Source organism: Bidens hawaiensis, unplaced genomic scaffold (assembly GCF_021521415.1).
Source record: "Bidens hawaiensis isolate Kalapana, Puna unplaced genomic scaffold, B.hawaiensis_p1.1 tig00021354_1, whole genome shotgun sequence".
Classification (NCBI taxonomy): domain Eukaryota; kingdom Viridiplantae; phylum Streptophyta; class Magnoliopsida; order Asterales; family Asteraceae; genus Bidens; species Bidens hawaiensis.
In genome coordinates this window covers 1,476-13,789 of record NW_027493309.1, presented here as the reverse complement: position 1 = coordinate 13,789, position 12,314 = coordinate 1,476, and the positions used below count along the sequence as shown (strand labels likewise).

Here is a 12,314-nt window from a genome sequence, read left to right as displayed (position 1 = left end):
CATTTTGGCATTTTTTAAAGTTTTCATTTTTAGCAGTAACAAAATGACGCTTATACTCAGTTTTATTTGGCTTCACACCTCTTAATCTCGGCTACAGAGGGCAATCTGCAACTAAATGCCCTAATTTGTTACATCTAAAGCAACACCGACTCTCCAATTTCTTGTCAAATGTTGGTTTGGATGTAGAGGTAGTGTTACCAGCCGTTCGTCTCACATAAGGTGGGACGTACGGATTGAGTGGAGAACTCTTTTTAGAAACTTTATTTTTATCTCCATCGGTGGGTAACCCTTCCTTCTCTTTTGTCTGATCAGATTCGGACAACTTATCCGAATCCGATGAGACTGGACTCGAAACAGAAATATTCACATTAGAAACTTTCGAACTTGTTTCTCCACAGCTAACACTTGGTTTTACACTTGTAATCTTGATTGGAGTTGTCTGAGGAACTTCGAAATCGACAGATTTCTGAACACTCGGATTATAAGTATAGTTGTGGTTAAAGGGTGGTGGAACTTCATTATATCCGATTCCTCCCCTCTTTGCAGAGGTACCTGGATCACTCACGAGGTGATCAAGGATGGCCGAGGAATTCCTGAACTGCTCAAGTTTGCGGTTCAGTTCCACCACCTTTACCTGGTGGTCAGCAATCTGTTTATCCCGATCAGCAATCACTTTAGTTTTTTCCTCCAAAACTTCATAACTAAGATCAATTATTTCAATTTTCTCAGCAAGTTTAATTTTTAAGCTTTGAACGTCTTTTTCACATGCTTTTATTTTAATTTTATAACTCGTTTCTCTTGCTTTCGTAAAATGGTGATCTTCTTTAATAGTTTTAAAGTCAGCATCTAAATGGACATACTGATCAGTTATCGTTTTAAGTTGCTCAGACAAATTCTCACAACTAGTACAAATATCCTTAGTACTTACCTCGGAGCGATTATCCTTGTCATCTGCCATGAAAGCTGTTTCTTCTTCAGTAGCTTTCTCAATTCCTTCAACCTTCTCACATTCTTTCACTTCAGCCTCAGCCATGTTCGCTTGCTCACCAGAACCACTTGAATGCGAGTTCCAGTTGTACTCACCTGCTTCTCTGGTCAACATGGCGTTAATCTCTCTGTTAACTCCAGAATGTTGTGTAGGTCGACCTTGTCCTCGTTCAACCCTCTCATTTCTGCATTCCTTGGCAAAGTGCCCGTACTGTTGACAATTATAGCACCTTACCTTGGATTTGTCGAACCCGGGCCGACCACCAACAAACTTTCTTCCAGTTTTGTTCATAAACCGTTTCACACGCCTCACAATCATTGCCATTTGCCACTGCAAATCCATCTCCTCCAGATCATCAGCATCGATCTGGTCGTAATCCTCATCAAGAGCAGCAGGGTCCACAATCTTTCCCTGGATGTAGTTTTCGTAGGAAGCAATAAATGATGCATAGACTGCAAACTGCTCTTCAGCAGATTTTACACTCATAGGCATCTTGGAATAATTATTGCTTGAGGCATTTGCAGAAAAACTACTTGAGGATGCTTGAGGCTTTGAAGTACTTGATCCTCCAGCAACGAAACAGACGTCACCATTCGAGTTTACAGAGACGTTTCCTTCATGAGAAGAGTCAGAACCTGACTCCCCTTTTGAGTAATAAGCAGCAGATTCAGGCCTCGAACTTGAGCCTGATTTAACCTTTGCACCATACATACCAGGGTCTTGTATCTGATCTGTTGGTGTTTCTTTTCGAACCATATTAAGCTCATAAGTTCTGAGCTTGTTTACTGCCGTTTCAAGATCACAATTTGGAAAGTCTCTGTCTTCCCTCATAAGAACGGTGTACATTTCCCACTTCGGTGGGAGAGCATCGAGAAGCTTTTCAACGATCTCTTCTTCTCGGTAAGCAATTGAATAATTGCTGAGCTCTGTCATTAGATGATAGTATCTGGTGATAATATCATCCAGTGATTCGTTCTTCAAAAATTTGAAGACGGAGAACTGGGTCTTCAAAAGTTTTACCTTCGATGCACGGATACCCACATTCCCCTCGAATCTATTTTCAAGAGCATCCCAAAGCTCTCTTGCAGAAGTGTACTTTCGGAACGTATGGAGAACCTCTTGAGGAAGTGCCATTGTTATCGCAGCATGGGCCTTGCTTTCGGCCTCGTACATTTTCTTCTCTTCGTCCTCCATTTTGCTGTACTTCTTAACCACATCGCGACCTTCGTATTGCGCAGTTGGAGGGATATATCCATCCTGGATGCACACCCACATTTTGGCATCCTGGTATTTGATGTATTGGATGAATCTGTCCTTCCATGCCACGAAGTCAGTTCCTTTCATCAGCCTCGGGGCCTTAGTGGCAGACCCCGCTTCTACTTCCATCTTGACCAAATCGGAGATGTTAATCGACGACATCCTTGCGAAAACCTGAAAAACCTGAAAATACAAAAAAAATATTAAAACAGCTCAGTAGGCGAAGTTAAGAATAACTTCGCTTGAAAGTTAACTTCGCTGAAAAGAGAACTTCGCTGAGTTCTTAAATTCGCTAGACTTGGCGAAGTTAAAAATAACTTCGCTTTGGTTTGGGTATTACCCGATGAGGAAAGTTGAGAGGGAGAGAAGAGAGTTGGTGAGAGGATATGACTTGTCAAAAGGTTGTGTTATGCATGGAGGCTTGCACCATTTATAGTGCAAACTCCATGCACCATTCTAACATTATTTATGACTTAATGGGCTTTTGTTTACATTGCCTTGGCCCAAACATACAAGGAACAAACCGACAGCTGACTAGAATAAAACGTTAATAGAACTAGTAAATACAAAAGACTAATATACAAAACAGGGCACCGCACAATGTTCCAGGATTCTTGAATATGAACTACAACGAGATTAGTATGAATATGGAGAGATAAATGAGAAAACCCGAAATAATCACAAAAGTCAGCTGCACAGACCTATGGGCCGCGCTACGCAAGGCACACCATCTTCTCCTACGAGCCACGCGAGGAGGGTGGTCCCCTCAGCTGTTTCAGTTTTGACAATTTTAGTCCCTATAGTTTTCTAATGCGCTTTTAAGCCAACAAAATAAATATTTTTAAGGATGATTTAACATGATTAAATATTAAAGCAATATAACATGAACTGAACAACATAAATTACTAAAAAACACTCGATTTCATTTATGATAAACATCCGAATACAAGACCAGGTTGGGTAAATGAATTTAAAATAATAAACCAAAATTACGGATGTCACCGTCAGGTGGCGGCGACGATGGTGGTTATGTGGTGATGGTGTTCGCATTGGTGGCGGTTAGGTGGTGGCAGTGTTTGGTGGTGGTATTGAGGGTGTATAGGGAAAAAGAAATGGAATGAAAAAAATAAGTGGGTTATGATTTAAATGAAATGAGATTCCTTGTTTAATTATTGATTTCATTTCATTGACTAACCAAACACATTATTTTTTTCATTTTCTCACAATTTTTCATTCCATTCTACTATCGTTCCTGTGAACCTAACGCTGTGCAAATGTTGCAAGGCACCATTGTTAATAAGATTACTGTTTAAATGATATATGGTTGAGCTTGGTCAAGAAGTGGGTCATTATTAAAATTGATTTTAAATTAATTAGTAATTTAATATGATAACTTTATATAATTGTAGCTAAGTTGTAAAAGTGTTCATATTAGGTTACTTTAATTAAATTAAATTAAATGTTCCAATCAAATCACTAACTTTTATATTTTATTAAGTTCTAGGTTTTAACATTTTTTTAGCAGTTTTTCTTTAGTTTCAACAATAAAATCTTTTAATCCTTTTTATATATTGATATGGAGTAGCGACGTGGATTTTGTTTTTATATTTTTAATTTTTAATATAATTAATGCTTATTTTAGTTATTTAAATGTAACAACATATATTTCAAATCCAGACCTCCACGTCTTCCCTCCATTGCTTACTTGATACACAAAAAATCCGATGATGCTTAATTTAAAGACTTAGTTACATAATTTAAGAAAAAATTACATGAGCTATCTAATTGAAACACTTTAAAATTTGCTTATTAGTATGTGACATATTCTCTTTATCATAAACATGTTGAGAGACCATTGTATATATAAAAATAACAATAAGTCAACAATCAACATCTGGCCCATCGTGAAGGGTTAAATACTTAAATATACCAACTAATAAAACCAATTCGATGGCCAATAATTAATAAAGAATCTTTGATTAAAAGTTAACCTGATTTAAAAATGGCTAGTGCTAATACACCTTAACCAGCCATCACTCTGCTCATTGTGAGTTACGTTAACAAGTTCTTAATGTCTGGAATGCTAAGCAGGATAATGAACTCTGCAATAGGAGAGGGCCAAAGACCACATCCGTGTCGACTTTTTTCTCTTAAAGAAATTCGTTCTGCAACCAAAAACTTTGATCGTGAACGGGTGATTGGAAAGGGTAGATTTGGAACTGTGTATAGGGGTCAAATTTCTGGCGAAGGAGCTGGTCATGTAGTAGCCATCAAACGATTGGATTCTAGGTCCAGTAAAGGGAAATCTGAGTTTTTGGCAGAAATCAGCAAGCTTTCTACCTTGCGCCACAGTCATTTGGTGTCTCTCATTGGCTATTGTAATGATAAGAAGGAGACGATCCTTGTTTATGAGTATATTCCCAATGGAAGCCTCTACGATCATCTACACGGAGAGCATACTCCTTTAAGTTGGGTGACACGGCTCAAGATAGCCATTGGTGCTGCACGTGGTATGGACTACCTTCACATATACGGAGTCATTCATCATGATGTGAAGAGTAAATACATTCTCTTAGATCCAAACTGGGTGGCTATGATTTCAGATTTTGGACTATCTAATCTCAGCCTAACCAATCAATCAAATTCTGTTGTTAATACACTTGTCAAAGGCACAGTTGGATATCTTGATCCAGGTTATGTCGTTGCTGGACAACTAACAAAGAAATCAGACGTGTACGCATTTGGGGTTGTATTATTTGAATTGTTATCTGGAAGGCCTGCAGTAGACCTAGACAAAGACGAGGACCAATGTATGTTGGTAGTCTGGGCTCAAAAATATGTAAAGGATACAAAATTTGATAAGTTGGTAGATCCAAGAATCAAGAGGAAAATTTCTACCAAATGTTTAAATTGGTTCGCTAAAATGGCAGCTCGTTGTGTGCACAATGTTCCTAATGAACGGCCTACCATGAGTGACTTGGTGGCTTCACTTCAGGATTTACTGGAACTGCAGGAAAAATCTAACTGTGATGTAGAGTCATCAGGCATACCGGGGTTCCATTGGAAGATTCTTAAATATGTTGTTCGAGTAATTAAACGACACTCAGGTGTACACAAACTTTTCATTAGTGTTATAAATGCACTATACTGTTTTCATAAGTCATAACTATACTATCGTATGGTATATAGATTAATCTATTTGCTTTTATCCTCTTTTTTGTTCACGTGCTTAGGCCAAAGTGGAACAAGCTCCCAAAAGAACCTTGACCACAACAAGAAGCAGCAAGATGAATGACTGATTAGAGAGGTAAAAAAATGTGCATGCATGATGAATTGAAATTTTTTTGAACGAGTTTGATAACACATTGTTGTGTCTTGTTGCCGTTAAAAGGCTAATTGGATTTCTTGTGAAGTGCCAATAGCTTATAAAGCTCATAGGATACTGCTTGGAAATGGGCACTCTTTTTTTTTTTAGATGCATACATTTGTGATAAAGGAAACTAGCAATGTTACCCACGTACTGTGATGGTGCAATTTATGTTTGATTAAAAACAAAATTTTTTATTTTTGTGATGTTTAGATAGTACATTCAAATCAAGAGCATGATTTAGGCTTTAATACTATGTGTTAAATACAGTTATATTTGAACATATTTTAATATAACTTATAGCATTTCAATAGTTATGTAACTTAATTTAATACAAAGAATAATACATATGCGTTTCATGTATTTATATTAATATCACTTTCATGCATAAATGTATTAGTATTGACTAGCGGGCGAGCCCGGCTTCATGGCGGTATGCATGAACTAACACCAAAATAATAGACGGAATAAATTATAATCGTTCAAATTTATGGCTCTACGCATACATTTTAAAAAAAATATAAACAACAAATATTTATAAAAAAAACATATATCATTTATTTGTGTAATTTGTTGCTTCGTTCTCGAACTCGGGAATTGTTTTACATGATACTCCTCCACTTAGCCCTAAACTAGTATGTGTAGGTCCTATGGACAAATCAAACAACACAACTAGTGTTCTTGGATCAATCTCAACACTAGTTAGCGAAATCACTAGTAAGGAACCAAATCTCAGATCTTGTTTGCGGTTGTTGTTACCCTTAGTAGAAAGTTAGAGAGGGTGAGGAGAGAGTTATTGAGTGGATAAGATAATAATATGGAAAAAGGTATGTTAGCATGTGCATGCTTCACCTTATATAGGTGAAGTTGTGCCATGTTATGTTTAATTATTTACGGCCCAATGGGCTTTGTTTACAAGGCCTCGGCCCAAACATACAAGAAAATAAACCAACAAGCTAACTAAGTTATAACAATAATACAACGGGTAAATACAAAAGACTAATAAACAAAAACGAGGCCTTACAATATACCTATTGTAAGTCCTGAAACTGGATCCGACAACAACGGATTTTGTTCTTGATAAGTGTTCGAGACGGGCGCGGCAAATCAAGCGATCGAACAAAAATATAAAGATAATAAGTATAGTGAACGACTCCGAAATTGGTTAAAAGATTAATACATTAAACGAACCGACCCCACCCAAGGTGAGCTCCCCTTAGGTGGCTGATTTACACCATACAAACACACAAACATGGCATACAAGTGACATATTTATAGCTTAACACAATACAAATAAACAGAGAATCTCCCCGTTGAAGCTAAACTCGTGCATCGAAGCTCTCGTCTCGTGTTCGGATTTCTTGCCAACTTTAATTATTAACTTGACCATAAATATATTTCGAATTTCACATTTTGGTATCGCAAGTCACAAATAATTGGCCTTACAATTACCTCCCTTAACTTGTGATATCAAAACTTTGTCAAGCCATGTCTCACAGCTTCACAAATCACCTGATAAACAGAAGCCTCTTCGTTTCAATTCAAACCCTCAAGGTATGCCCCACCTTATTTCATTCATGAAGAAGTTCTCTCTTCTTTATCAATTCTCGGATCTTAAATGGTTGAATGAAAAGCATATTAATTTGTTCGAAGTTTACCTTTCGGATTCAATTTCTTGAACGCCTAGAAATAACAAGCTTTGAACATGGTCAAACAATGACGAAAACCCAATCAATTTTACTCTCTTGGTCAACCCATAATGCAATCTACAACTTTGTGATACCAATTTCACACTTTGGCACACTTTAATTCAAGTATCCCCAAATTGCCCCTCGTGGCCCGAAACAACTTTGTCACCAAAACAACCTTCAACATAAACCAAAATGCAAATCTAATATATAAGGCAAATTCCCAATAGTGACCAAAATACCATTTGCACAAAATTGAATCTGCAGCAATTAAAAACTCAACATATGTGCCTGTTGTAGCAATCAACAATCTATATGCAGCGATGTTCTATAGCATTCCTAAAATTGCCTTTTTTAGAACAAGTTATATGCAGCCATTGAACTGTCAATTTTGTTTTCAGATCCTCCTAAACCATCATCTGATCAATCGTTTTCTAAATCTCACAACATCAATTGATTAATCAGCAACATAATCAGATCATGAATTCAGCAAGTGTACATTTATGAAATCCTCAATTTCACAATCAAATCAACTTCAATCGGAGCTCAAATAAAAACCAAGTGCAGGTATGAAGATTATCACATCACTGGTAGATTGTTGCACCAAGAGTTCACACTTATTACAGAGTTGTCACATGAGAGTTAACCAAATTTCAGATGTTAAACCTAGTTCATGCCCCATCTCAGTTTTCACTTTATGAGTTCATAGATTTTTAATCACTTAAGTATGTGAGAACTATCGATCTTTAGTAGAAGCAACAACAAGAAACGGACGATGGCCATCAACAGTTTTTCAAATTGAAGCAAAATTAAATGGCAAAAATAAAGCAATATGATGAATATGATGTAAGCAAACGTCAATCAATCCTCAATGACCCATTTCGATTTATCCAGAACCACAGAATTCCAACACTAAAATATAACTGTTATGGATGAACACAAACATCAAATTGAACATAAACTGACCTCATCTTGATGATTCTAAGCAAGAAGAACATAGCATAGCAATTTAATTGAACATAAACGAACCTCAAAATGGCTGTGAATCCAGATTTACACACAAGACAACTTCGAGCATCTTTATTTCCCTAAATCTTCACACTTATTTCCAAACATCAAACATTATTTCCAAATCTTCAACGGATGTTAAAAAACTTTAAGAAATTAACGTCTCGATTCAGGTAATGGCGGAAATAAAACCTAAATATCAAGAACAAAGTTGAAACAATTGATTTGACCCGCTCTGATACCAATTGTAGGTCCCGAACCACCGGATCGGACATACGAATGGCTTTGCGCTGGATAATCGGTTGAGACGGGTGCGGTGAAATCAAACAACCAAAAAAATAATATAAATTTAATAAAGATAGTGAACGATCTCGTTGTAGGTTTCAAAGATTAAATATTTGATAAACGAACCGACCCCACCCAAGGTGAGCTCCCCTTGGGTGGGTGAAAACACCTTACAAAACACTCTCCGAACCGAGATCTCAGATCTTGTTTGCGGTTGTTGTTACCCTAAGTAGAAAGTTCATGAGGGTGAGGAGAGAGTTGTTGAGTGGATAAGATAATAATACGGAAAACAGACATGTTAGCATGTGCATGACTAGTGTTCTTGGATCAATCTCAACAGTAGCTTGCGGAAATCACTAGTGAAGAACCAAGATCTGGATACCCGAAGTAGAAAGTTAGAGAGGGTGGGAGAGAGTTTTTGAGTGGATACGATAATAATATGGCAAAAAGGTCATGTTAGCATGTGCATGCTTCACCTTTTATAGGTGAATCCATGTCATTCTATGTTTCATTAGTTACGACCCAATGGCCTTTGTTTACAAGGCCTCGGGCTCAAACATACAAGGAAATAAACCGACAAGCTAACTAAGTTATAACAATAATAGAATGGGTTAATTCAAAAGACTAGTAAACAAAACGGGCCCATACAATCTCCCTCGCTTTAGTCCGTTAGCTCTTGTCTTCAATCAATTTCATAATAGAAGTCGTCTTCGCAATTGTATAGTTGGTTATCAACAAGATAGCGTACAAACTTATTGAATTTCTCAAATATTACTTCAGTCTTATCGCGTCTGACGTCTTCAACGATTCCAAGTGGCGAGTTGTACATCTTCAGAAGGTCTTCTTTGCTTATGTTCGTCAAAGAAGCGGAGGTGGTGCATGTCTTTGTAGTGAATCACCACCTCTCCTGTAGTGCTGTCAAATTCCCAGCAGATAAAGTGCTCATTATAAAGTTGCGCAGAAATGGTTCGCCATGATGAATAGCTTGGCACTCTTTGTGAGTCTTGTATCACCACATCATTTTCTTCTTTCCGATGGGCGGATCAATCTCTGTTGAATGGCGGAAGGCTTTACCCTTGTTAAGCTTAAAATCTGGGTAATCCTTCTTCCACTGCTTACTCGAAAACCTATTGAACCAACCCTTGAGCTTCTTCTCTGTCACATAGTGGCCCATTACTCTTCTAAAGTAGTTCATGTAGAGCTCAGAAAGAGTATGCATGCCAGTGATATGCCTGTAGATAAGATCATCGTTGGCCCAACGAATTTCCCATGTCTCACTGCTTGGGTGCCACCTGCAATAAACAATCAGAGAGTCATCGAAGTAGGGATACAATCGGTCCCTCAAACTTGCTTGGTTGCTGACGGTGTGAGACTTCCTTTTTTGGCGCTTTGAAGCTTGTGACCAGTCAGCACTGGCAGCAGCAGTAGTAGCTTGAGATTGAGCAGGGAGAACCACCACAGGCTCATCACGAACCGGAGTGTCTGAGTTCGAAGAGTAGTTGATCATGTCATCATCATCTTTACTTTCGTGTTTTAGGGCTTCTTGAACAGAGAATTCGGTATCTGCAAAAAAACAAACATTAAAGACTAGGGCTATTTCAGCCTCTAGTGCAGCATCCGCTTCCCTAACTCTCCTTGCTTCACTTGACGAGCCTCGTGGTTCAATCGCCTTATTTCCACCAGTGGCCTCATCACCGCCTCTGTCAACGTCATCATCACTGCTTTCGTTACGCGGTTCATCGAAACTATCATGAGGATCACGAGCAGAGGGATATGTGTATGTCCAACACTTTGATACTAAGACACAAATGAGGGCATTGAAGAACGGTGACAGGGAGAATGTGATTGAAGAACTATATGTGTTTCTCCCTAGGAGTTGGGATCATCATGGTAGACGAGGTACAGATGGAAGTTCATCGGGGCAGCCACAACATGCCCCGGTTCAGCAACAACATGAGATGGTTAAGGATGATTCAGGGATGGTCGACTGGCTATAGGCACCTTATTATTGAGCACTCGCCGATCCGCTGATTTGATCCATAGGGATGCGGGCAGTTCGTCGGATGCTTTTAGCATTTTTGGTGTTATGGATACCATAAGATCCATCTTTGATGATCCGCAGTCACCTTCTTATTGAGCACTCACTGATACTGGTTTAATCGTGTAGGTTGGAAAAATTGAACCAGTTACACCAAAGGATTTTTCAAAAACTTATAGTCGTAGAACCAAGATGGGTGACGCAAACCAAACGGGAAAAGAGATGATCTCCAGGTCGTTTCAGTGTTCGCGTTTGACGAAAACGAACTACACGATTTGGAGTATGCATATGGAGGTTATTTTTGGGATTCATGGAGTTTGGGATGTGATTAACATCGCGAAAGCGCTTCTGTTTCAGTCGATTCCCGATGTACAAATACTTCAAATCGGTAATTTTAAATTGGCAAAAGAGATGTGGGATGCCATAAAGTCAAGAAATATGGGCGCGGAACGTGTGAAGGATGCTAGACTTCATACGTTAATACGTGAATTTGACGGTATGATGATGAAAGAAACCTAAATCATTGACGAGTACGCCTCGAGAATAACTGCGATCTCTTCTAAAGCAGCCACACTTGGACAACCGTATGAAGAAAGGAAGCTAGTCCAGAAATTCTTCACAAGCCTGCCGAGCCGGTTTATCCAAGTTATAGCATCCCTCGAGCAAGTGTTAGACCATAAAACAGTCGGTTTTGAGGATGTTGTCGGGAGATTAAAGACTTATGAGGAGCGTATCAAAGGAAACGTGTTGCGTTCTGAAGAAGGTAAACTTTTGTTTAATAATTCTGAATCCTCTTCGAGTTCGAATCAGTTTTCACGCGAATCGAGTAGGGGCGCGGGAAATGTTTCAATCGAGGACGTGGGATTCAGAACCGTGGTTCACAAGGAGGGTCCAACGAAGGGGATAAATGAAAGGGTAAAAAGGATTACTCGGAAGTTCAATGCTTTCGTTGTAATGAATTTGGTCACTTCGTTTCGAGGTGTCCGGTACGAAGGTTTCAAAGATTAAATATTTGATAAACGAACCGACCCCACCCAAGGTGAGCTCCCCTTGGGTGGGTGAAAACACCTTACAAAACACTCTCCGAACCGAGATCTCAGATCTTGTTTGCGGTTGTTGTTACCCTAAGTAGAAAGTTCATGAGGGTGAGGAGAGAGTTGTTGAGTGGATAAGATAATAATACGGAAAACAGACATGTTAGCATGTGCATGACTAGTGTTCTTGGATCAATCTCAACAGTAGCTTGCGGAAATCACTAGTGAAGAACCAAGATCTGGATACCCGAAGTAGAAAGTTAGAGAGGGTGGGGAGAGAGTTTTTGAGTGGATACGATAATAATATGGCAAAAAGGTCATGTTAGCATGTGCATGCTTCACCTTTTATAGGTGAATCCATGTCATTCTATGTTTCATTAGTTACGACCCAATGGCCTTTGTTTACAAGGCCTCGGGCTCAAACATACAAGGAAATAAACCGACAAGCTAACTAAGTTATAACAATAATAGAATGGGTTAATTCAAAAGACTAGTAAACAAAACGGGCCCATACAATCTCCCTCGCTTTAGTCCGTTAGCTCTTGTCTTCAATCAATTTCATAATAGAAGTCGTCTTCGCAATTGTATAGTTGGTTATCAACAAGATAGCGTACAAACTTATTGAATTTCTCAAATATTACTTCAGTCT

General features: G+C 38.5%; 1 protein-coding gene across 1 annotated transcript; it reads left to right on the top strand.

The window, feature by feature from the left end:
- The first annotated feature begins 4,036 nt into the window (after positions 1 to 4,036).
- On the top strand, positions 4,037 to 5,699 carry LOC143563298 (putative serine/threonine-protein kinase PBL22). Its single transcript, XM_077050869.1, has 2 exons — positions 4,037 to 5,352; positions 5,479 to 5,699. The coding sequence occupies exons 1-2, from the start codon at positions 4,317 to 4,319 to the stop codon at positions 5,538 to 5,540; spliced, it is 1,098 nt and encodes a 365-aa protein (XP_076906984.1). The 5' UTR covers positions 4,037 to 4,316; the 3' UTR covers positions 5,541 to 5,699.
- The last annotated feature ends 6,615 nt before the right edge of the window (positions 5,700 to 12,314 follow it).